The 26,084-nt window shown below is 56.2% G+C and overlaps 1 protein-coding gene across 8 annotated transcripts in view; it reads right to left on the bottom strand.

Moving 5' to 3' along the window:
- Window positions 1-26,084, bottom strand: part of ARSG (arylsulfatase G) — a 103,277-nt gene that overhangs the window by 2,046 nt on the left and 75,147 nt on the right. For 4 of the 8 annotated variants that reach the window (XM_070388963.1, XM_070388957.1, XM_070388958.1 and 1 more), the window contains 5 exons: window positions 22,330-22,526; window positions 21,233-21,313; window positions 11,406-11,514; window positions 6,510-6,630; window positions 1,629-1,719 (listed from right to left, as the gene is read on the bottom strand). In XM_070388963.1, the coding sequence (XP_070245064.1) occupies window positions 1,629-1,719; window positions 6,510-6,630; window positions 11,406-11,514; window positions 21,233-21,313; window positions 22,330-22,526 (599 nt within the window). Of the gene's footprint in view, window positions 1-1,628; window positions 1,720-1,795; window positions 3,808-3,950; window positions 6,182-6,509; window positions 6,631-11,405; window positions 11,515-21,232; window positions 21,314-22,329; window positions 22,527-26,084 lie in introns of those variants that run through there. The other 4 variants (XM_070388962.1, XM_070388961.1, XM_070388959.1 and 1 more) reach the window with 4 other exon arrangements.

Raw genomic sequence — 26,084 nt, 5'->3', positions numbered from 1 at the left:
CTGGTTTTGCTTTTATGACACATTTTCTTTGGGGTCACTTATTCATGCTCAAGGCAAATAATGTTTGTTCTTTATAATTCTTTGGAAAGCTCTAACTCAAATAACTGAATCAAACTGGAATCCATATCAGATCCCAGATTCGAAAGGGCGTTTTTTTTTTTTTTGCATGGGGTGGGGAGAGGTCTTGTTTTTCATTCATTACAAAAAGGTGTTAGAGTTCCTACCAGATCCAAGATTCTGTGCGAGGCACATCAAGAGGACAAAGATTAAAGAGCTTACAGAGTTGAGCTTGTGTTTAGATGCTCAGTTGTGTCCGACTCCTTGCGACCCCATGGACTGTAACCCACAAGGCTCACAGCAAGAATACTGGAGTGGATTGCCATTTCCTCCACCAGGGATGTTCCTGATCCACGATCAAACCCATGATTCTTCGGTCTCCGGCATTGGCAGGCAGGCTCTTTACCACTAGCACCACTGGCCAGCTGAGTTTAGAGGGCTTAAAACTACTAGGAGAAATAAAAGATGTACTTAAATAACTGGCATATATGGTAAAATGTGGTAAATATCAGAGTTCTCCATATCCTACCAGCTGGGAAGATGAAAAGGCATTCTGCCATCCAGGTGGCCTTAAAAGCTGAGAGGGATTTTAATCTGGAGGCCAAGGAGGGTCATTGCTCTTGGGGAACCAAGACCAGACAAGCACAGGACAGGCTTCCCTGGTGGTCCAGGGGATAAGAATCCGCCTGCCAATGCAGGGGACACAGGTCTGGTCCCTGGTCCGTGAGGCAAACAAGACCGTGTCCACAGTTACTGAAGCCCCTGTGCCCTAGAGCCCGCGCTCCGGAACAAGAGAAGCCGTCACGGTGAGAAGCCCGACACCGCGACGAACAGCAGCCCCTGCTTGCCGCAACTGCGAACGACCTCGCACGCAGAGAGGACCCAGCACGGCCACAGACAAATAAAACTGTTTTAAAAAGAAACGAAAATACAGAACGTCCCTGGTGGCCCAGGGGTTAAGACTCTTTGCTTCCACTAAAAGAGGCGTGGGTTTGATCCCCCGTTGGGGAACTAAGATCCCCATGCTCTGCAGCCAGAAAAAAAAAAAAAAAAATTCAGGGACCCAGGATGGAGGGAATTTGAATTCAGTTGGAAGCAAGAAGCCACTGGAAGGTTTAAGAACCATCCCTGATCTGATACCAGGTTTCTAAAATATGTTAACATTTAAGACACCCACAGGGTGAGCCAAGAAGTAGGAAACCTCAGTTTGCTAAACAGACCTTCTACAAACAACTACTTTCTGAAACAGTCTCTTGTCAGGCAAATTACACTTTAAAGTCTCTCCAAGCCTCCACTGAACATTCAGTCACACGGGCCCCACAAGTAGAACCACGGGGTGAAGCGATTTTCCGCGGGAGAAAGAGCAGCGCGGACGCGCTGGGCCAGCTCCGAGCTGGCCGGGGAGCTTGGGGCAGAGTGGAAAGACGTTGCTTGCGTATTTGTGTGTGTGGCCGGGCCCCTGGGACCGGATCTGGGGGCGATGCCGTCAGAGATGCCGAGCGCGTCCCCGAAGGAGGGCCGCACCCTCGCTGTGAGGCCTGGGCGGGGTCCGCGGGGCGCCCCCCACTCACCGGTGACGTAGAAGGCTTTGTACTGCTCCAGGCGGACGGTCTGAAGCGCTCCGTCCTCTCCGGCAGCCCCACTGTTGGGGTGGAACAGCACCTGGGGAGGGGACAGGGCTTCCTGGTGAAGCGCCCGACACCCTCCCTGGACAGCAGGAGCGTGCTTGTCGTGGCCCCTGCTCCCCATCACCACCGAGCCCACCCCGCCCCAAACACGGCAGACACAGGCCTCCGGTCCACAGCCTACTCCTGGGAGCCTAAGCGGGCGGCGCTTCTCCGGGTCAGTTCATCCGAGTGGGTCACAGGTCTGGCTGGATCCCAAGCCCAGAACTAGCCAGGTCATCTGCAGGGTCTGGTGCAAAATGCGGATGAGAGAAACCTTGTCCCCAAATCAAGAATTTCAATGGTCAGCACAAGGGATTATGTTCATTACCCTGTGATAAACCATGATGGAGAAGAATATGAAAGTAATGTACACATATGTATAACTGGGTCGCTTTGCTATGCAGGAGAAATTAACACAGTGTTGTAACCAACTCTACTTCAGTATTTTCTTATGATTTCATTTTTATTTATTTGGTTGCCCCAGGTCTTAGCTGGGGCACGTGGGATCTAGTTCCCTGACCAGGGATCAAACCCGGGCCCCCTGCACTGGGAGCAGAGTCTTAGCCACTCTTCCGCCGGGAGTCCCCTAAAATAAAATTTTAAAAATAACTGTTATTTTACTTACTACCCCCGGCTCCCAGATTACAGTTTTCAAGGTGGCCAGGGCATGCCAGGGGCATGGGTTCAATACCTGGGGCGGGGTTGTGGGGTGGGGGGCTAAATTCCACAGGCCACAGGGTATGGTTCCCCCTACCCTGCCAAAGAAAAAAGAATCGCCCTCCAGAATGGAGAGACCCAGAGTGGAGTTCAGGGTTCCCAAGGGCAAGGTCTGGTAGGAAATAAATGACCAGCATCCTTGGAAAGCTGGGGGCTTTGGGCTGGAAGTGTGAGACCGCCCTGCTATGAATCATGACCGATATATATCGCTGGAAAGGCGCTTATGTGATTCAAAGTTTCCATGGAGCTAAAAAAAAAATGAGAAACATCTGTTGGAGCGGTAAACAGCTGTCCCCCCGTTTCCCGGCCCTGAGCGGCTGCCAGCGAGGGTGGCTCCCCCCCAACACCTGCCGCTTCCGAGCTCTCGTGACAGTGCCCGCGATCCCGGCGGCGTGATGACAACAGGCCCCGTCCAAACAGGAAGAGGGTCATAACTCAGAACCCTCACCCTTTCCAGCCCAAGGAAGCCAAGCCTCTCACCGCAGGAGGCTGTGTTGTTTCCTTCTGGAGAGGACAGGAAGTGGGGGGTGGGTGCTTGGAAAGTGGAGCTTTCTATTGTCAGCAGGAGCTGCAACGTTACTCAGACACCCAGGAGATGGGAGCCCTGGTCTGTGGGTTAGAATCCTTGACACCCTGTGACTCTCAATAACAGAAGCCCCGGCAAGGGCGGACTGCCAAGGGCAGGATGTTTACTCGCGTTGCCAGGCGCCGCTTCCGAAATCCAGGAGGAAGCGGAATGGCTCACCCTCAGGCCCGTGGATGGGTTTGGAGAACTCTGTACGCGCCCTGCTCTCCCCTCTGAGCCGACCGACCACGGCGTTCTTGTTTACATCAACAGAGGAAGGAGGCTGGCGAATTTACACACGAATCACAGCTGGAGACATTTCCTCCCCAGGGGACACGCAGTCCAAATTTCAAAGATAACTTTATCTTCTGCAAACACATGCATCTTCTTGGTGGCTTTTCTTACCTGTTGGGTTTATTCTATCCCATCACCGTTTTTCAAGTGGGAGGCATCTCCTTACTTTAAGCCCTGGGGGCCGGTGCCTAGGTGACATCCCCAGAAAGCCGGGAGGGCTCCCAGCCCTTCGGGTGCGGGTGCGCAGACCCCCATCTCCAAAAGTGGTCAGCCTTGTGCCAGCCGCTCTGGACAGCACCTCTGACCACTAGGGGCCTCTCTTCTCCTTAAGAGAGGTGATCAGTGGTCCAGAGGCTAAGGACTTAACTGCTTCTCCGACGTGTGGTCTCCAGGGATGGCTGGGCACTGTGTGACCACACGGCCCCAGGTTGGTCAGGGCAGAGCAGGTGCAGAGCCGCTACGGAAGCCTTCCATTGGCTGACAGTTCTCGGGCTTGGACATGTCAGCCTGGGGCAGGGATAAGATGTGACCAGCTGTGATGCTGAACCTCCAGCTTCCAGCCAGGAGCCAGGCGAGCCCTGAGTGGGACCTGTGCGCCCCCCTGCCCGCCCCACCTCCCTGCTCCCCAACTCCCCGCTCCCCTTCCCTGCTGTGGCTGCCCTCGGTGCCTGGACACAGACCCCCCCAACCCCCGGACTGCAGGGTGCGCAGGAACGCACAGCATAGAGTCAGCAGCCATGGTTTTGAACATCACAGACAAGACGGCCCTGGCTGTCCGCGAGGTGGGCGGTGAGACCGCTCCGCCGGAAAACCCACAGCCCAGCATCTGCTCTCATCGCAGGGCCCGAGGGGCGGGGCCAGGGTGCACACAGCCCCACGTTGCTTCAGCTCACTAACTTGCCGTTGCCATTACCCGTTTGCAAAACAGAAGCACCCAACGGCTGAGGCGTTTCGCATAGTTTTGAGATGACAATCTAGGGGTTCCTTCGAGCTTCTTGAAACTGGAATGGTTTTCTAAACCAACCCATACCAGAACCTTGTAAGCCCAGAATATAGCTGAGGGTGAACACAATTGTGTTTATTAAAACATACATGTGTATACTGTGGGAGTGAATGAATATATTCTGCATGTTAAGGAATGTTCCAAACAGGTGGAAACGTTTAAATCTAACCTTTAAGGCTGTCATGTGCCACTGGATGTCCCAGAATGTCTGGCGCAGTGCCTTGCATGTGATACTCAGTAAGTGATTACTGAATACGGAAAAATACACACATGCATGTGTGTGTGTAAACACACATGTATATGTACGCATGTCTTTATAATCACTCCTATGTTTCCCTCCTGGTCTTCCATCAGCAACTTCGAGAGGATTTACAATCGTTTCTCTGGGGGCCGACTAGGAAAGACCAAGGTGGGGCTCATGGTGAGAACCCTCCTGCCACCCCAGGAAATAAAAGAGACTCGGGCTCGATCCCCTGGAGAAGGGCATGGCAGCCCACTCTACTGTTCTTGTCTGGAGAATCCCATGGACAGAGAAACCTGGCAGGCTACAGTCCACGGGAGAGCAAAGAGTCAGACACGACTGAAGTGACTTAGCACACACTCGGAAAAGCCCAAGGCCAAATCCAGGGAAGCAGCAAGCTATGCTGACCTCTCAGGTGTCTTTACTAACAGTGCAGGAGTCTAGTCCTTGGTGGGGCCGGGCCCACGGGAGACACACCCTAAAAGTTCCCACAGAGCTCCTGGTGAGCGGTAAGGCGTGGCTGTTTCCCTCGGGTCACGGGGTGCCGTCAGCCCCACTCCAGCTGGGTCCCCACCCATCACACGTCCCCACAAAACCCCAAACGGAGCTGTGGCTTTTATCGGGCCGTCCTGCCGGGTCCCTGGGGCCCAGGTCAGTCACCACGCAGCCCTGAAGAGGGGCCCCGTGAGTTTGCGGAAAGAGGCAGCCTGAGAAAGCAGGTCTCCGCCGGCTGCAGACGGAAGTTCCGCGCCCAGGAGCCGGCTCCCACGGGCGCTGGGACCGTGTTGAGGAGCCAGCGTCAAAGTTTCCTGGTGACCTCAGTCACCCTCCTGGACACTCAGGAGCATCTCTCCGCTGACGCAGTGGACAACCCCCCAGGGCCACGTACCGCCAGCTCCCAGCCCAGGGGCAGAAGCCACCTTCCAGCGTAGCTGTCCTGGGTGGGGGCGGGGAGCAGGGTTGGGCCTGGCAGGGTCTGCAGCTCGGGAAGTGGGGGGCGGTGGCGGGGATCAGACTGGCTGGGAGGAGCTGTTCTGCCCCAGGGGCCAGCCTGGGCCTCCAGGGAGGAGCCCAGGGCCCACTCTGACCAGTGCACCGGAGAGGGGCGGGGCACCTTCAGGAACTGCCCCAGGACACTCGACTCACTTCCCTGTGACTCTGGGGAGGCCAGAAATAGACGCTTTGATGTGCAGGTCCTAACTGGGAAGCCAGGCCCGGATCCCACCCGCCTCCTTCCCTCCTCCCACTTCCTCTTCCTGTTGGCAAAAGTAAAACAGAGAGAGAGAGACAGCCACCAAATGCTTCCGGGAACACCAGAGAGGGGCCTGGGGGCTGAAGGGCTGTGTGCACTGAGCACTCCAGGAGCCGGGAGAGGTCAGGGGCCCCGACCCCCAGGACATCATCCATGCATCCGCTCACTCATTCATCCATCCAGTCATTCACTCAATTCTCATTTATTGCACGCTGGCTGGGTGCCAGACCCCGTGTTAAGCGCACTGAGAATTCCCTGATGAGATTCCTGCCCTCAGGGAGCTTTCGTTCTGGCGGGGTCAGTGGAGGGGGGAGGCAGGGAGCCCAGGATGCACAACGCAGACGCTGCTCACACATCCCATCCAGCTAAAACCTGTGCCTTCTGCCTACGTCATGTCAGAAAATTAAATGATGGTGAGAAAAAAAATCATTTGTTACAGGGAATATGTACCCACGGACACCTGCCCTAGGCCAAACTGCTACCTAGAAATCTGGGTGATGAGCTGGACTGACTCAGGAAGCAGAGCAGGGAGTGGGAAGAGGTTCCTGTCAAAGGAGTCCCCCTCCCTGGGGTCTGACACGCTGGACCTCCAGCGGCCACTGGCGGGCATCTTCTGAGGACAGGTCTGTCTGCACAGAAGCAGGCAGACCCCACTGGGGGCGGCAGGCCAGCCTCCCGACGAGCCCGAGAGGACACGCACCTCCTCTACTTACCCTGTGTCCCGTCTGCGCCTGGCCAAACAGCACCTGCGAGACGTCCAGACCGTCAAAGCGTCGGCCTTGGGGCAGGGGGGCCCCTGCCAGGGCCAGCACGGTGGGGAAGATGTCCAGCACGCTGCGGGAAGACCAGGCAGAGTCAGCCCCAGTGTCCCCAGGCCCTCTGCCTGGTCATCCTGGGGCCAGACCCACCTGGACGGCCCCCAGTACGGGCCATCCTCTGCCCAGGGTTCAGTCCCTGGGTCAGGAAGATCCCCTGGAGGAGGAAGTGGCAACCCGCTCCAGTCTTCTTGCCTGGAGAGTCCCATGGACAGAGGAGCCTGGCGGCTACAGTCCATGGGGTCGTAAAGAGCCGGACACGACCGAGCGACTAAACAGCAAGTGCAGAGCAGGGAACTCTACTCCATACTCTTTAACAGCCCAGACGGGAAAAGCCTCTAAAGAGGGGCTCCATGTGACAGAGGACGAGGTGGCTGGATGGCATCACCGACTCAATGGGCATGAGTTTGAGTAAACTCCAGGAGTTGGTGATGGACAGGGAGGCCCAGTGTGCTGCAGTCCACGGGGTCGCAAAGAGTCGGACACGACTGAGCGGCGGAACTGAACTGAACTGATGTGCATGTATACCAGTCACTTTGCTGTACAGCAGAAACTGACACAACATTAGACTGCAATAAAAATCATTTTTAAAAATAAATAAAAAGAGAACTAAGAGGCTCTACCTGTCACCACCGAGGCCACCACCGCCCGCCGAGCGGGAGCAGTGTGTGACCAGCATCTGCAGGGGAATATTTACTTCATTTTCCTCCCGGGGTCTCCATGTTGCAGATAGCTCGCTTGTGTTTAGAACACGGTCATGGGTGACACATCCCATCCCCTTTCATTAAGCCCTTTTATTCCTTTTACAAACTAGTCCATGTTTGGGGGCCGGGGGGAGGTGCTCATTCGTGTTGGACTCTTTTCGACCCCATGGACTGTAGCCCGCCAGGCTCCTCTGTCCGTGGGATTTCGCAGGCAAGAATACTGGAGCGGGTCACCATTTCTTCCTCCAGAAGATCTTCCCGACTCAGGAATTGAACCCACGTCTCTTGCATCTCCTGCATCAGCAGGCGGCTTCTTTATCGCGTGGGCCACCTGGGAAGCCCTGGTCTGTGCTGAGGGCAGGAGAAAAGGTAACGCCCAGCGACGTGAAGGAGCACCACGCCCACAGCCCCTCCACCCGAAGGCGGCCACGACGGCGGGTGTGCCTAGTCTGAGTTTCTCTGAAGTCACATGCTACCATTTGCCTCCATACCAAGGCACATCTCCCTCCTGCATTCTGGTCAGAAAAAAAAAAGTTCCAGCAGGAGCAGTGCTGTGACTCTGAGGGCCAGGCCCACCAAGAGTCAGTGGGACTCGATGGAGACCCAAGGGCCTGGCCACATGAGGCTGGACGTCCCTGGGAGAGGATGGGCTCCGGCTTCCCCAGCCCAGGGTCTTGCGGGGAGCCTCACCCCACAGGAAGGGGTCTCAGAAGGGACCTGGCAGGCCATCCTCCCAGCAAACATCCTCCCCTCCTCTGGCCCAGGGCTCCGCCCACAGCAGACCCTCCCCCTTGACTGGGAAGAGTCTCTGCTCTCCCTTTGGCTTCCAGAGTCCACGGGGCCAACGGCTTATCTCCCGAGATGCTCCTTCCAGGAGCTGGCACCCCACACACGTGCAGAGGCAGGAAGGGCAGCAAGCCCTCGTGGAGTACGGAGCAGTCCAGAAGCCAGTCCAGAGTAGGGGGTGGGGAGGGGGTGAGGGAGGGGATGGGGGAGGCTGCTTCCTAGAAGTGAGGACGTGACCTCGGGGCAGGTGTGATCTGCAGGCAGGCAGTGAGAAGTGGGGGGCTCTGGTGGGTCGGTTGGGGTGCACAGGCCTGACTCTGGGTCTAGAGCGAGGGAGGGGCCGGCAGAACCCCTCTGAACTGTGGAGAAGCGGGAACCAGCCCAGGGCATGGGGAGCATGCTCTTCAGCCTCTCTTAGTTGCCATCCGTCCCGCGTGGGGTTCACTCGCATTACCCCCAGGGGAATCTAGGTGCCCCCATTCCTGGCCCAGGTCCCGTGGGGGAGGCTGGAGAGGCTGCAGCTCCCCTAGCACCCCCAGGTCCCCCTGGGAGACCAGCAGCTCCATCAGCACCTTCCAGGGAGCAGAGCATGACCAGAGCGCCAGGAAAACCCAACACCAAAGCGCGCACGTCGATGACCAAGCAGAACGCAGCCCGGAGTGAGGTCGTCAGGACCACCCATTCCCCCGGAGCCCGCTGCCAGACACAGCAACAGGGACGGGGTCTTGAAAGGGGAGGCGTGGCTGGGCCTTGCGGGGGAGCGTGGCGCCTAGCCCATGGGACCCCCTGAAGGGCACTGCCTGCTGTGGATCCTTCTGGACCCACTGCCTGGAGACAGCTGTGGCCCCTGCACACAGCAGCCTGCCTTTCCGATCTGGGGAAAGAGCCGCACCCCCCTCACCCGAGGGACTATCCACTCTCCTGGCAAAACAGACCCTTAGCTGTTTTTCACATGAGGTTATTTCACGTCCTTCCTGCCCCAATCGTCGCTGTGGACTTGGCCCAGGAGTCCCCACGAGAGTGGTCCTTGGTTCCGGACAGAGGAGACGTGGCTCCCAGCTCAGGTGCGAGCAGACCCACCCCTTTCTGCACACAACCCAGGGCATTGCACGAGAGCTCGGACTCAACCGGCATGAGCCTGTCCTCCCAGGGGCTCATGGAGCTGCCTCGGGACGTCCCGGTCGTCACAGCTGGGGCTGGGGCAGCCGTTGGCATCTAGAGACATCCTCAAACGCCTGGGACACCCTCCACCATAGAGAACAGTCCGGCCCCAAATGTCAACAGCGCCAAGGTCGAGATACCCTGCTTCAGGGCTTTAGGGTCAGACCACAGGGCCCTTTCGGCGTGTGCTGCCAAGCCCTGCACTCCCGAAGGGACATCGGCTCCAAAACAGCAGGAGCTTTCAGTCTGCTGCTGCTGCTGCTGCTAAGTCGCATCAGTTGTGTCTGACTCTGTGCGATGCCACAGACTGCAGCCCACCAGGACCTCTGTCCCTGGGATTCTCCAGGCAAAAATACTGGAGTGGGTTGCCATTTCCTTCTCCATCTGTCTGATGAGCCTGTTCCAACATCCGGTCCCTGGAGCCATGCCTGATCCATACTGGACACAACAATCCATCTTCATTGAAGAATTTTATGCTTTGGTTTTGGGCGCGGGGGATCCTAGCTCCCCGACCAGGGATCGAACCTGCGCCGCCTGCATTAGAAGGCAAAGGCTTAACCACTGGACCGCCAGGGAGGTCCCCAAGACAGGCTTCCTTGGGACACTCACCAGCGAGCCCCTGAGTCAGCTGTCACCTCTGAAGCCTGAACTAATGAGCACAGGGATGCCGCTCCATCGAGGCACGGTGACCGACGGTAGGCACAGACGCCATTCTCAACCGACAACAGCCTGCTTGGCTCCTGGTGACGTCACCCTTGGCTGAGTTTCCTGTGCACGTCCAGCCCAGCCCGTGAAGCCCTGGCCTGACTGCAGCGAGTCAGGCCCAGGAAAAGCAGCCCGCCTGGCCCGCTTCCCGGCCAACCTGACGTCACAAACTCCAGCCCGAGTTGCTTGTCACACCTGCTGGGCAACACCCTCCCCAATGGTACTGGGCTGACCACAGGCTCCTGGGGGCCCAGGGACAGGGCCTGGCCACCCGCTGCTCTGGCATCACGGCTGGTTACCCTTCCGACCCATGGCTTCAAGCCCTGCCCCCCGCCGCCCCCCGCCCCGCCCCGAAGGACACCAGTGAGATGTGCGCTCCTCCTCTGGGCTGCATTTTCTAGTCCAGAACCCAACTGGTTGATGGCGAAGGACCTCTGGAACTAGAAAATTAGTCTTTAACCAGAACAAAGCCTCTGAGCACGTAAGCAAGCACCTGGCACCCCTGCCCATGGGGCACACCATGAGGAGGATGCCCCCCTAGTTAGGAATCAGGGCCGCGTGGCATTGCGTTCAGGACGCTCACCACGGCCGAGCTCTGTGCCAGGACATGGCCTCTGGGTCAGCCTCGATAAGGAGATCGGCATGATCTGACATGTGATCACGCTGACAGTTGTCCTACGAAGAAAGGGGCACTTCTTTTTGGAGCTTCTTAGGCAGAGGCAGGAAGAAGGTCCTGAGCCAAGGATTCAGCCTTTCCTCCCCAGCCAGGGGGACCCTCCTTCCCTCTCTCTCCCCTCCAGGGCACGTGAATGCCTAGACCCCTTTCTCAGGGCTATCCATCTGAGTGACCCCCCTCAGACACCTGCCCTACCCCCAAGGGGGGAATCATCCGGGTTCAGTGATCTGTTCTCCCCCGTTCCCTACCACCAGCTGGCATGAGTACATGCTAAGTCATTTCAGTCACGTCCGACTATTTGCGACCCCATGGACCTTAGCCCGCCAGGCTCCTCTGTCCATGGGATTCTCTAGGCAAGAAGCCTGGAGTGGGTTGCCATTTCCTTCTCCAGAGGATCTTCCTGACCCAGGGATCGAACCCAGGTCTCCCGCATTGCATGCAGATTCCCTCCCATCTGAGCCACCAGGGGAGCGTAGCCCAAGGAAAGTGGTGATGACGCTGCTGCAGACGCCACTGCAGCCAGTGCTGACGGCCATGCAGCCCGCCCGGCGCCCTCTTCCCAGAGACGGTCTCCCCGGAGGAGGGCCTGAAGAGCCCTCTGTGCTTTAAGGAGCTCACAGGCTGGCCTGCACGCAGCTCCGCGCAGCTGCAGTCTGAGTCTGGGAAGGCCCTGTGGACGCCTGCCCAGGGTCGGCGAGGGGGAGGTCTCCAGCCACCCAAGCACACGCCTTCTTGCATCTCAAGGAACTGGGGGGGTCATACCTCAGCAGAGCTGCACTGGTGACGTTGACGGGGACCCTGCCGGGCCAGTAAGCCAGGGCCGGGACGCGGTGCCCTCCTTCCCAGGTGGTCTGCTTGGCGGGACTTCCCCCTGCGAGACACGGAGGCAGTCGGTTCTCTGGGAAGAGCAGTCCTTCCTGACGGGGATGCTCTGAGAGCTCCCAATAGTTCCAGCAAAGGCCCGACTTCCCTTGGTAATCAGCCATTTTTATTCACCTAGTTAATCTCTTTCAATATGTGTGTATGTTCAGTCGCTTAGTTGTGTCTGACTCTTGCAACCCCATGAACTGTAGCCCGCCAAGCTACTTGGTGCACGGGATTCTCCAGGCGAGAACACCGGAGTGGGTGGCCATTTCCTTCTCCAGGGGACCTTCCCGACCCAGGGATCAAACCCACGTCTCCTGCGTTGGCAGGCAGATCCTTTACTCGCTGAGCCACCTGGGAAGTCCAATCTCCTTCAATACGTGCTTTTATTTTACTGGATAAAGGTGTAAATCGCCGCCTCTGTCCCTCGTTATGGAATCACGTCACCTAATTCCCTCATTCCACGTATGACCATCAGCTTGCCTGGCTTCTTTACTGCCTGGCTTCCTGAGCACCTGCACAGCATGACCCGGCAAACATCCCATGCGCCTGAGACACAGTAAAGTCAAAGAAAGTAAAGTCACTCGGTCGTGTCCGACTCTTTGCGACCCCGTGGACTGTAGCCCACCAGGCTTCTCCGTCCATGAGATTCTCCAGGCAAGAGTACTGGAGTGGGTTACCATTTCCTTCTCCAGGGGATCTGCCCGACCCAGGGATTGAACCCGGGTCTCCCGCTTTGGAGGCAGACGCTTTAACTTCTGAGCCACCAGGGAACACAGGTGAGACACAGTAGAAGCTCAACAAATACCTGTCAAACAAACGCGTGAAGGAATGTGTCTTCCTACAGGTCCTGTTGTTGCTGCTAAGTCGCTTCAGTCATGTCCGACTCTGTGTGACCCCATAGACGGCAGCCCACCAGGTTCCCCCGTCCCTGGGATTCTCCAGGCAAGAACACTGGAGTGGGTTGCCATTTCCTTCTCCAACAGGTCATGTTGAGGATGGGAAATAAAATTATTTGACTAAAGGCAGAAACTCCCCCCAGCTATTTGATCTGTCTGATGCCAACAACTGACCTGGCATAGATTTTGTTGTATTTTCCCTTTGCCTCACTTTTCTCCCCCCTTTTGGCTGCCTTTATTTTTGAATGAATGAGCTGTTCCAATGTTGTGGAGACAGCATTCATAATAGCTCTGACCTCTTACCTCTTTCGGGGAGGTAAGAACAATCTATGTGTAATCTACGAATTTCCACGGGGTAATTAAAGGAATTCTTTTCGTAACTACCGAGTCAAAAGTGACCAGCAGTGTAACGGTGACCAGCGGGCTGGAAGGGATGAGGTCATGCCTTATGGAAACATCCTGAATACACGTCGCGTTGAATTAGCCATGACCATCCCCACCACTCCCACACACGCCCCGACTTCAGCCCAGCTGAGCCAGGAATTCCACACGGTTAGCGTGTCAGAGGCCTTCCAAGGCGAAGGCTGTGTGTGCCTCACACAGGCCGCGGTCATGCGACGGCCTTATGTTTGGCTGCCGTGAACAGGGGTGGGGGGAGAAGCCCAGGCTGCCCGCGCTCTGCAGCGGCCACCCCGCAGCGAAGGCAACCTTTGAAGTCCCGGGCCAGCTCCCAACACCGGAAGTGCCCAGCATTCTTGGAATTTTCTCATAACCAGCTCTGGAGTCCCCCCAAGTGTTGAAGTAAGAAACAAAACACGCACCAACTCACGTCCGTGTGGACGGTTCCTGTGTAGGGGTGTGGGGCTCTCAGAACCAAGTGGGCTGGGTGGGAAACTCTGTGGCCTGGCCTGGGGTGTCTCAAGCATCTGGCCGCCATCCAGAGTCCTGCTGTCCAGAGGGGCCCAGAGCCCCCTGCCGTTATTCACGCACATGCAGCAGAGAATCCGGCGCTGCTGGGGCATAAATCACACTCCCACGTGGCTGTGGAATGCATGACTTATGCCTCTGCTCTGGGCCAAGAGAGGGTGGGAGCATCGCACGCGCGCAAGCCCTGCACACATTCGCCCCCCCACCCATGAGGGGCGTTTCTAGGGACGCTTGGGAAATAGGTGGGTGAGAATATGGAGTCCATTTATTTGCAAGTCCATGGAACACAGTATTCCGATGAACTTGCTTAGCCTCTGAGGCCAGATGCTAAGGAAAAGTGAAGGCTTCAATTCCAAGAAACCAGTCAATGGTTCTGCAGGTCAACCAGAAGGCCCAAGATGGGGATTTGCACTCTGATGGGACTGTGGGCACCAGAGTCAGCACCAGAGTTGCATCTCTGCCTCCAAGGTATTTCCAGAAGGGTACCCAGGCCCCTGGGCCTCCCAGGTAGAACTAGTGGTAAAGAACACGTCTGCCAATGCAAGAGATGCAAGAGACATGGTTTCGGCCCCTGGGTGGGGAAGATCCCTGGGAGGAGGGCACGGCAACCCTCTCCAGTGTTCTTGCCTAGAGAATCCCATGGACAGAGGAGCCTGGCTACAGTCCATGGGGCAGCAAAGAGTCAGACACGACAGCACACACCACACACACACACACACACACACACTGGCCTGTAATTAGTGAATCTGCTAATGGGCCCTCGCTACTAGGGGTTCTGCTCATGTGTCATAATCTTCTGTATTCTTCTTTTTCAGATGATTAACTTCCCTCCTTCTTTTTCAGAGAAAAATATGTCGATGTGTTTGCCTTATTTCAGCAGAGAGTTGAAAGCTGGAGAGGTGAAGAGGGATTTGGCCAGTTCTAAAACGTGTACATGTCAGCAGAGCGGACAGCCACCTGCAAAGATTAGGAGTCAGTACAAGAGAGGAGAAGGCTGGCTGGGAGGAGCCTCTTGGTGTGGACACTTGCCGGGGGGTGGCGGGCAAACCCCCATCTATGTTTTGAAGACTAGCCCGCTGATACCTGTCTGTGCCCCAGCTTCTGGCTTTACCAGAAAGACACACTGATATATTCCAGCCATGCCCACAAGCCTCGTCCTTGAAAGGAACTTATCTCAAGAGTCCAGAGCACAGGCAAGCAATTATAAATATACATGTGTACACACCCCATCTTCTTGCTCCGGATTCCAGTGTCCAGCGTCTGGTCAGCACTGCTGGCAGTGGGCCGACTTTGAAAGGTTCGACTGGCATTGTCTGTGGGTCCCCGGGGCTGATGCCTGGTAGCCAAGCCTCTGATGATCAGAAACACCTGCCGGTGTGTGCTGTGCTTTATCTGCACCAGCAAACACGGAAATCCACAGTAGCCGGCCCTGGTCCCCTGATACTCTTCAGCAACTCCTGCTCCTGCTAATGGGCCCTCATCCTGCGCTTAACACACTCACAGTGGTGCTAGTGGTAAAGAAGTCACTGCCAAGGCAGGAGACGCAAGAGACGCGGGTTCGGTCCCTCGGTTGGGAAGGTCCCCTGGAGGAGGGCCTGGCAACCCACTCCAGTGTTCTTGCCTGGAGAATCCCATGGACAGAGGAGCCTGGCGGGCTACAGTCCATGGGGTCGCAGAGTTGCAGATGACGGAAGCGACTTGGGACATATACACTAGGAACAGTAATTCCTCCACTTAACTGAGCCTCCCCGAAGCACAGAGTTGCGGACTTCCCTGAACGGTCTCCCTTAACCCTCAGGGCAACTTTCTGAGCTGAGCACTGTGACTCTTCATTGTTCAGAGGCAGAAGTCGAAGCTCAGAGAGGTTAAATAATTTGCCCAAGGTCACACAGCAAGGAAACAGTCAAGTCGGGATTTGAGTCCAAGGCTGACTACACGGCCGGCACCCTCCGTCATTAAGAGCTCCTAGGACCTTCTAGGACTGTGGTTCCCATCCCTGTATGCAGACTCGAGTCACTAGGGGAGCTTTGGAGAAATACTCATGCAAAGGTCCATTTCCCAGAAATTGTGAGTTAATTGACCTGAGCTGGGGTCCAGACACCAGGAAAGCCCTGTAAAGCTCTCCTGGTGAGTTCACGTAGAGCGCGTCAGTTCCAGGGCAGTAAGAAAGGGGACACGATGTGTCTCGAAACTACCCAGCGTGTGTCTAATGACAGGTTTCATCTGGCCTTTGTGCCTTTGAGCCCCAGAGAACAAATGCGACCTTCTCCCCTCTCCGTTACAGTGAGTAAGAGCAACAGTTGAGTCCAGCCCATAAAGTAAAATGTGCAGTTTCTAATTTCAAAAGCTCTTTGTTCGTGGACAGCAACCTTCACACTTGGACCAGTCACACTGGCAGAGCCAAAGCATCCGTTGAATTTGGCTTTCTGCTGAGAAACCACGTCTGACAGCCATGAGAATGCATTTTGAGGCGCTTGTGGTTGGTTATGACTCTAATTAAGGCAGAACCTCTTACTTAAAGCAATAAATATTTAGCCTCAGCAACCAAAATATAAACAGAAGCATGATTCATGAGTGTGCTTACTTCTTCCTCCCTGGCTGTGCAAGGAGAGGCCGTTCTGAGATGCGTGGAGGAAGCCCCACCACGGTCCATGTTCAGACACACGGGCGCTTCCCAGAAAGGGTCCCTCCCAAACGCCACGGCCCCCTGAGTCAGAAGGGCGGGGCTGCTCACAGAGGCTGGCAAGCCTCTCAGCACATGGAGCTGCCAAAGGACCCCTGGAGATGCTGGTTTTGTAAGTCTCGGGTGGGGCTGTCATTCCAGGTCACTCTGACAGCAGTCTCTGGGACCAGAGGCTCAGAAAAAGCAGTAAGGTAAACAGGAGAAGGCCTTCTCGTCGTGAGACCTCAGGCAGCACGCGGGATCTGAGTTCTCCCACCAGGGATTGAACCCACGGCCCCTGCATCGCAAGTGCAGAGTCTTAACTGCTGGACCACCAGGGACGTCCAGGCGGAAATCTTAACGTCCCTCTGTCTCCTCCTCCTCAGTTTTGAAGGGGGAAAGCGACTGTACTGGTCTCATGGGACGCTGGAAAGTTGACGTCAGACAATGTATATAAAGTTCTGAGCAAGGCCCTCGGGCACGGTGCCTGCCACAGGAGTGCCCAACAAATGCGGTCCCGAAAAAACCCAAACAAAACAAAGGCACAAAAAAATCCCCTACAGACAGGAATGGGCAGACGCCGCGCCTGGCAGCCCGTGCGCTGAACGCAGGCCTCTGACACTGTGCTTTGGCTCGAAGCAGACTTTGTTTTTAAACTGAATCTGAATGTCATTAGACAAGAGCCCTCTGTCCCACTGACCGAATCCCTAGTCCTGTCCACAACAGACAAAAACAAGCATGTGTTCATTTGAACTACCTGCTTGGCCCCTCAAGCCATTATACGAGTGTCTCGGGGCAGAAGAACGCGCCTGTTCTGAGGAGTCCACATTCTATAACCTTCTAAAGAAGCAGCCTTCGTTTCTAAATATAAATATGTGCCTTTGCCAAGGATGCCCAGAGCTCACACTCTAGTTTTCTAGAAACACATGGAAGCCAGGCCTCTAGTGAGGCCAAGGACTCCAGCTGGCCTGGGTGGCCGTGAGCGGGGTGGGGGTGCTCCGAGCCTGGTGGCCGGTGGCTGGAAAAGGGACATCACTTGACTCCCACTGGTCCCATCGAGGACCCTGCCCCCAGCAGGCCGGCTGCCAGCATCCTCCCCACCCCGCACTCCTCTGACCCCTGTCCGCCCCCCTACACCACCTCTGACCCCTGTCCGCCCCCCCCCGCACCCTCTCTGACCCCTGTCTGCACCCCCTGCAACCCCTCTGTCCCCTGACTGCCCCCAACAACCTGTCTGACCCCTGTCGGCCCCCTCTAACCCCGTCTGCCCCGCTCTGACCCCATCCGCCCCCCCGACCCCTGTCCAACCCCCTGCACCCCCTCTGACCCCTGTCTGCTCCCCCCACCCGTCTGCCCCCCCAACCCCTGTCCGCTCCCCCTCGCACCCCCACCCGGACAGACAGCTGGGCCGCAGAGCCGGCTTCCCAGTGGGAAAGGTTACGTAACTGCCGGGTAGCATCACCTTACACCAAGGTCTCCCAGAAGGCAAGGATGCCAAACTCAGCAGCATGTTTCCTCATCACCAGGGGAGGAAGGAACAGCTCTGCTCTTCACATAAAGCAGGGAAGATTCTCCAGACAGAGGAGCCGTCCGTTAGGGGACAAACAAGGTGCTTGTTCTGTCCCGAAGAGGAAATAGGTCTGGAGCGGGGAAGGGCCGCTGCTGCGACGCGGGGAGGGCGTGGGGGGACTCAGTGGCCGCCCGCAGCCTGGGCCCCTCCGCCTGGGGGAAGGCCAGGCCGCCCAGCGGTGCCCCTGCCCCCGGCCCAGGCTCTCACCCCCGCAGGGTGCCGGCCAAGCCCCGCGGAGCGTCCTCGCCCAGCACGGGACGAAACGCCGCTCCAGGAGACGCTGCCTCATCCCATCAGCTGAGCGCCGCCCGGGCCAGGAGAGGAAGGGAGGATGGGGAGGGGGCACCAGCGCGTGGCCGGCCGCCCCGGGCTGGCGGCGGGGGGAACAGGGCGGTGCTCCGGGTACTGTCTGTCCCGCTCCGTTGTGAAAACATGGACTGTCTTCTCGGTTTCATCGACTCTCGGCGAGGCCTGCTCCCAGCAGGACACACAGGCCCCCACTGACCAGGCACCTGCCTGAAGATCTGCCCAGCGGGACCCCGGCCACACCCCCTCCTCTGGGCCCTGCCTGGCCCCCTGGAGCCCCCCGCAGTGTCCCGGGCAGAGGGGAGGGAGACAGCTGCCGCCAGGGTGGCGGGGAGCCGATGTGGAGGTCGAGGTCGGGGCAGAGCTCAGCCCACGGCCAGGGGCGCCGGCGTGACCCCCCAAGAAAAGCAGAGGCTCCCAGCCCCACCGCACACTCAAGCGCCGGGCAACGTACATATCCATACACACCACGTCTTCCCCATCCATTCACAGACGGGTGGACACTCCCTGGCGGCTCAGTGGTCAAGAACTCGCCAGCCAATGCAGGAGATGCGGGTTTGATTCCTGCGTGGGGAAGATCCCCTGCAGGAACACATGGCAATGCACTCCAGTGCTCTTGCCTGGAGAATCCCATGGACAGAGGGGCCTGGTGGGCTACAGCCCGTGGGGTCGAGAGGAGGCCACATGACTGAAGTGACTTAGCTCTCACGGTTGGTTCCAATGACGACTCGGAGTCCGTTCCGAACTGCACTGCACTCACGCGTCTCTTCTCTTTGCATTTGTAAGTTCCTCCTCTCTCTTCCCTACAACGTATTTGCAAGCCTGGTTCACTAGTTTAAAGCTGCCTCCTAAGAGACAAGATGAGACAGGTCCTCAGATAGGAGGTCAGAGGTCACCTTCTTAGGGAACAGAAAGGTCCCCAGAGAGGGGCCCCCTCCTGAACAGTTGTGTCCCCTCAATCTTGGCCTCCATGCCTTCAGAATTTTCACCCTGGAGAGTAAAAGTGCCCAGGCCCCTCTAACTGAGTACTGAGGACGGAACCTGGCCTGAGGGCAGGCGCAGAGAAGAGGAACTGCCACTCCCGGCTGGCACTGTATTTCCCTAGGTGATGGCTGCAGATTAAAGAATCTGCCTGCAGCGTAGGAGGCCTGGGTTCAAACCCCGGGTCAGGAAGACCTGCTGGAGAAGGAAACAGCAACCCACTCCAGTATTCTTGCCTGGAGAATCCCATGGACAGAGGAGCCTGGCGGGCTGCAGTCCATGGGGTCGCAGAGTCGGACACGATGGAGCGACTAACCCACACACCATGGCTGCAGCTACCGGACCCATTTCCACCAGTCTGGGTGTGGCATCTCTTCCTGGTCCAGCTGTCCAGGAACCGGGACTCAATTACAGCACTCTTGAGCAGGCAGGGCCAACGTGACTCATGCATGAAGTCACCTGGTCACTGAACAGGTCTGGAGGAGGCGGCACCCAGTCCTCCTGACTCCCATCACACATGTCCAGACAGGAGGCATGGTCAGGGTTCAGCAGCCACTCACCTGTAAAGTTCTCAAGGGATCTGAGCCAGGGACGCCAGATTAAAGCCCTTCCTTCTCACCACTGGCCATGGGACACAGGGATGTTCCAGCTTCTAGGTAGCTATAAACTTCCTGCCAGACTAATGTGAAAGGGGGTTTGTGTCCTCTGACCTGGAGACAGCTGGGGGCCACAGGTCAGGCCAGCCAGCCAATAGGATGACAGGGTGAACCCAGCCCCAGAGGATAATCTTGCCAAGCCCACCTCTGAACCCCTTGGACACAGGTGCTTTCTAAAATTTTATAGTTTTTAATTTTATAAAGTATATTCATTATAAATAATATATTAATATTAATAAATATTATATTTGGTATTATAAAATAATACCAATTCATTGGCCAAATGAAGGTAGGGAAAACTACACTTAAACCCTTCCTTGGCCTTCCCAGGTGGCTCGGTGGTAAAGAATCTGCCTGCCAATGCAGGAGACATGGGTTCGATCCCTGGTCCGGGAAGATCCCACAGGCCTTGGAGCAACGGAGCCCGTGCGCCCCAACTACCCAGCCTGTGCTCTGGAGCTCTCGTGACTTGGAGCCCACGCTCTGCAACAAGAGAAGCCGGTTGTGAGAAGGTCACGCACTGCAGCTAGAGAAAGCCTGCTCAGCAGCGGAGACCCAGCACAGACAAAAATAAGCAAACACATAAAACGATTTTTTAGAAACCCCTCCTCCACCACCCAGAGGTGACCACTGGCTCACTTTTGTTGCCCTGTCAAGGCTTTTCTGAGACCACGTATACTTAGTATGATACAATAAGATCATACTTTACATGTGGTTCTGTGACCTGCATTATTCACTAGAAACTGTTTTGTGTAACTGTTTCCAGGTGAGTCATAGGCACCATTGTCAGAGGTTCTGCATGTTTCCTTAGAGGCGTGCACCATAATTCCTTGGAGCGCTCCTGTCTTGCTGGACACTTGGGTTACGTGTTTGTTTGTTGTTTTTAATCTACAGCAAAGAGCGTTCTTTTACATACATTGTTGCGCACTTGGCTAACTATTTCTTGAAAACAAATTCTTTAAGGAGGAATTAAAGCACCAGCAGTCATGCACGTTGTTTAAGCCTTTCATCCGTACTGTCGAATTATCCCCCGCAGGACTGCCTTTCAGAGGGTGAGGTCCTTTCAGAGGGTGAGGTCCCTCTGGGGAGACCATCCCGGAGCAGATGGGTGCTGAGCTGAGAGTGAAGGATGATAAATAAAGAGAAGCAATGAGCATCAGCATCCTCAACTTGGTAGCAGGCCTGGCTCTGTCCTCCCCAATTGTGTGACTCCAGGCAAGTTTCTTAGCCTCTCTGAGCCTCTTTCTTCAGCTGTAAATGGAGTTATTACTACCTGCCTCTCATGAAGGTTTAGAGACGATACATACGGAAGCCTGGCATAATTGTGCACTAACCATTTCTTGGTGAAGTAATGGTTGGATGGATGAAGGGATTACTATAAACAAGGAAAGAAAAGAAAAAAAAAAAAAAAAAGAAGAAAGCAAAAAAAAAAAGAAAAGAAAAGAAAGCAAGGATAAAGAGCAAGGTCACCAGGACGAAGGCAAAGGCAAGCGTGTTTGCTGGACGGTCCTCAGCCTGGCCTCTGGGGGCAGGGCTGACACCCTGGAGGAAAGGAAGGGATGACCGAACGCACACCAACTGTCTCCGCCCCAACTGTTTCTTTTCTGGGAGCTGGTGGCTGTGAGTAATCTATTCCTGTGTCACAAAGATGCCCCAAGGCTGGGAGAGAAATCGGTCCTCCCAGAGGCTGTGTCTCCCGTCCCCACCCCCAGCGGAGACCATACCTCGACGAGCCTGCCACGATCCGGTGAAGGGCCCCACACTCCCGGCCAGCTCACACTTCTGAGCCCACGGGCCATTGTCCCCTAGAAACCAAGAAAGGCAACACCGAGTCAATGGGCTGCAGGACACTGCCCACTGTGGCCCCACACCCCTGTCCTGGCACCGACTGGAGAAAAGGACTTGTGAAAACAAGTGTGACCGCCACCCTTGGGGGGCCACCCTTTGGGGGGAGGGTGTCTGCCTTCCACGGCCCGCAGAGATGTGGGCTGTCCCAGCCCGAGCTCGCCCCACGCTGGAGCTCTGGCCTCTGGCTATGGACTCAGCAGCCCCCTAACCAGCGTCTTCAACTCAGCAACTGTTTGCTGTTTCTGTTTTGGCCACACAGCCTGTGGGGTCTTAGTTCCCTGACCAGGGATCGAACCTGTGCCCCTACATTGGGAGTGTGCAGTCCTGACCACTGGGCCACCAGGGAAGTCCCCAGAAACTCCCTCCTGAGCACCTGTGATGACCCAGTGCCTCCCACACGTCACCTCCTGACCCTCCAACCTTCGGTGGAAGAGGCTCGACTGGTAGCTCGACCCTGCCACGGAGGACAGAGGGGCTCAGAGGGGCTAAGGGAACTTTCCCAACACAGAGGTTCAAACAACCCTCGCGCCAGACAGGGACCCCTGACCCACTGTTCCTGAGTGGGTCCTTGAAACAGCCCACCGTGCAGCTCTGATCAGCCAGGAGATGTGAGCTGTGCCCGGTGGTAACTTCTGGGCTGGGGAGGGCGGTGAAGCGGGGTTCCAAGGACTGCCCGGGGGGACACAGGCTCATGACGTCAAAGTCACTCGTTAACAATTAGGAGCAGTACCCAGGTGACGCTGACCAGCACCCAAGGGGCCACAGGGGAGCCGAGCTCTCCGTGCAAGCCTGTCCGTGGGTGTGGCCTCGGGGACCCACACACACAGGCCCGTGAACACCAGCGGGGCCCCACGCTCAGGGCAAGCCCTCTGCCGCGGCGCAGAGGGTCACTCGCTGAGACGCTGCTCCTCTGGGGGTGTGCACAGGGTTACCCATTAGACCCGAGGGAGGCTGGCTGTGGTTTTCTATTCACCTGTAAACCAGAGGAACGTGTTGTTTTTCCCCACGAGGTCAACTGTGTCCTTGATCCGGCCCACGAGGTGGTCCATCTCCCGCAGGCCCGCGCTGTACGGCCTTCGACCCCTGGGTCCTGCTGATGGCGGCGTCCCGGCCAGGGGCACATGCATGTGGGCCAGGCCCACGTACAGCAGGAAGGGTCTCCCGCTGGTGCTGAAACGAGAGAGCCGGACCATGAGCCCCCAGAAGGGCCCCGGGGCCCAGCGGAGACCCTGGAACCCCCACGGCCCAGGAAGCGCACATCTGTCTACAGCCTACAAAGACAACGTGCAAGTGACCGGGTTAGCGGGTTAAAGTCTGCGAGTCACTGTCAGCATCCTAACCGCCCTTTAACACTTATTGCAAAACTGACTCACCCTCGTGAGAATGCCCAAGTTCCCTTTTTCAGGTCAAGTGTCAGGGGCTTAGGGCGACTGAGAGACAGACCTGAGGTTCGTAGGCGACCGCATCCGGGTTCAGACTCAGACCCGGCCGGGAGCTCAGACCCGGCTGGGAGCTCTGACCCGGCCGGGAGCTCAGACCCGGCCCGGAGCTGCTCATGAGAACGCCCAACACACACATGCTTTCAGGCTTTATCTGCTCTGTCAGGGCATCCGGGCCACCGTGTCCATTCCTAGCCTCGGGGCTTTCTCGGGGGTGAACGGATGAGTCAAGGTGACCACAGGGAATTCCAAGGACACAGCCAGGAACATCCAGACCACGGTCCTGCTGGAGGCCTGGTGTCTGGCCGCCCCTCTGCTGATCCTGCAGGATTCTCGGGGTCTCTGCTTCCTGCCCACCCTCACGTGCATTCCTGGGGCGGAGGGGCAGGGTCAAGGGCAGCAGCAGGGACCCTCGGGGAGCCCCTCCCACAGCCCATGCCTGTGGAGGGATGGGCTTTCAGAGGATACGGCGAGGGGCGGGGAGGCCTCAGGCAGCTTGTCAGAGGGACAGAGGCCTGGGTGTTCTGTCAGACCATAAAGGAGGCTGAGCACCGAAGAATTGATGCTTTTGAACTGTGGTGTTGGAGAAGACTCCTGAGAGTCCCTTGGACTGCAAGGAGATCCAACCAGTCCATTCTGAAGATCAGTCCTGGGTGTTCGTTGGAAGGACTGATGCTAAAGCTGAAACTCCAATATTTTGGCCATCTGATGCAAAGAACTGACTCACTGGGAAAGACCCTGATGCTGGGAAAGATTGAAGGTGGGAAGAGAAGGGGATGACAGAGGATGAGACAGTTGGATGGCATCACTGACGCGATGGACATGAGTTTCAGTAAACTCTGAGAGTTGGTGATGGACAGGGAGGCCTGGCGTGCCGCGGTTCATGGCGTCTCGAAGACTCGGACACGACTGAACAACTGAACTGAACTGAACCTGGCACTTAACTTTCAAACAGGCCTGAGCTTTCCCGGCTCACCTCGGGTCACACCCCCCACCACGTCACGTTCTCTGAGTCCCATCAGGCGCAGCTCTGCCTCAAACCTGGAGACCCCCGCATCCCCACTCCTGGGGCCCCCAGTTGGGACTGGGTGGACTCAGCTCTCTGAAGAACAGACATGCTGGATGTGGACCTCCTCTCCCCACTTTAATCAACAGTTTCTTTCTCACGCTATGTATAAAACAGATGACTTCCCAGGTGGTCCTAGAGGTAAAGAACCCACCTGTCAATGCAGGAGACATAAGAGAAATGGGTTCGATCCCTGGGTTGGGAAGATCCCCTGGAGAAAGAAATAGCAACCTACTCCAATATTCTTGCCTGGATAATTCCATGGACAGAGGAGCCTGGCAAGCTATAGTTCATGGGGTCGCAAAGAGTCGGACACAATTAAGTGATTAACAAGAGATAAATACTCAAAAAAAAAAAAAAAACAACTAACAAGAACCTGCTGTATAGCCCAGGGAACTCTACTTGACATTCTGCGGTGACCTACACGGGAAGGAAATCCCAAAAGGAGAGGATATATGTGTAGGTATAGCCGATTCACTTTGCTGTACAGAAGAAACGGATACAATATTGTAAAGCAATTATGCTCTGAAAAAAATAAATTAAAAAAAAATCAGCAACTTCCTTGCTACATTTCTATAGTTTCGCTGTCCAATGCCATAGCCACACCATGTGTGGCTATTTCGACTCATGAAGATGAAATAAAAGAATGCAGTGTCTCACGTGCAAGGGATGAGCCTTGCAGACATTACGCTGTGTGAAATGAGCCACCGCCCAAGGACAAGCATGGGCAGGTTCCACTCGCAGGAGGCACCTGGAGTGGTCAGCTTCAGACAGACAGGAAGCAGGATGGTGGCTGTCGGGGGCTGCGGGGAAGGGAAGACGGGGGGCTGGTGTGTAATGGGGACAGGGCTTCAGTTTGGGAAGACGAAAAGTTTCTAGAGGTGTACGGATGACCCTGGGCCGTTCACTTAACCTCGGTCGTCAGCTCAGTGGGGAGTGCCAAGCCTCCCCGGCAGAGCTATGACTATTCACTGCCCAGAGTAAGCACTGAATAAACGGGAGCCTTTAAGATCCCCCAGAGAAGGAAATGGCAGCCCACTCCAGTACTCTTGCCTGGAGAATCCCATGGACAGAGGAGCCTGGCGGGCTACAGTCCGTGGGGTCCCAAAGAGTTAGACGTGACGTAGCTTCTGAACAACAAAGAACGTCACTTCCATGTGGAATCTAAAGTATGACCCACATGAGCTTATCTAAGAAACAGAGACGGGTCCACAGAGAACAGACATCAGACGTGCTGTGGCCAAGGCTGGTGGGGCTGGGGTGGAGGAGGGGGCCTGGGTTTTGGGGATTAGCAGATACAAATCATCATAACAAGAAGGTGCTACCGATTAGCTCTGACTGTAAGTTCCATATGATGATAGGGACCTGTAGTCCACATCATGTGATAAACTAGAATGGAAAAGAGTATAAAAAGGAATGTATAACGGGTCACTTTGCTACACAGTAAAAATTAACACAACACTGTACATTAACGATGCTTTCATTTAAAAACAACAAGAAGAAAGAATCAGCCTTCAGCATTCCTGCTAGGTCAGGAATCTAAATTCAAGTAAAGACCCAAGGAAAAACGTTCAAAGTCCTGGGGTGAGGCCCTTGCTGAGCGCAGGCAGCAAGCCACAGTCCAGTGACCGCCCCCCCCAGTGGTTTTGACAAACAAGTCCAGGTGGGTTGGGGTCACGGAGGAGAAAGGAACGCAGATGGGGCCTCGTGTGTGCTGACTCTTCAGAAGCCACAGGCGACCTGGCAGGTCGAGTCCTACAGAGACCAGGTGCCTGAGGATTATCCTCCAAGTTAAAAGCCAACAGGATTCATGTGACTTCTCACTCAATAGCGAATTCATAAACTCACAAATGCTTCGCCTCTTTCCTGCCACAAAGAGTTTGTTTGCTGATGTGCTTGTGTTTCAACTGGTCAGTTAACTGGTTTGAACAGCACCGCGCCCTCTTCAGGGCATCCGTCAGCCCTCAGCCAGCGCCACTTCCCCGAACCCCCCAGGAGCACCGAAGCCCCCCTGCAAGTGCAGCGGGGGACGAGCCCCACCAGCCACGGACTGGCCGCCCGCCCCAGGGCACCGTGAAACCAACCCAGCGCCCGGGTGGGAGACGGGGCTTTTCCCTCTTCATACCAACTGTCTGAAAAATACAAAGACAAGCAGACCAGTGAAACAGCGTTTCTCAGAAAGGCCTGAAAAACTCGGAAGATGCCTCTCTGAACCCTAAGGTG

The sequence above is a fragment of the Bos mutus genome, chromosome 19 (assembly GCF_027580195.1).
Source record: "Bos mutus isolate GX-2022 chromosome 19, NWIPB_WYAK_1.1, whole genome shotgun sequence".
Lineage (NCBI taxonomy): Eukaryota > Metazoa > Chordata > Mammalia > Artiodactyla > Bovidae > Bos > Bos mutus.
This window is presented reverse-complemented; position numbering and strand designations above follow the sequence as displayed.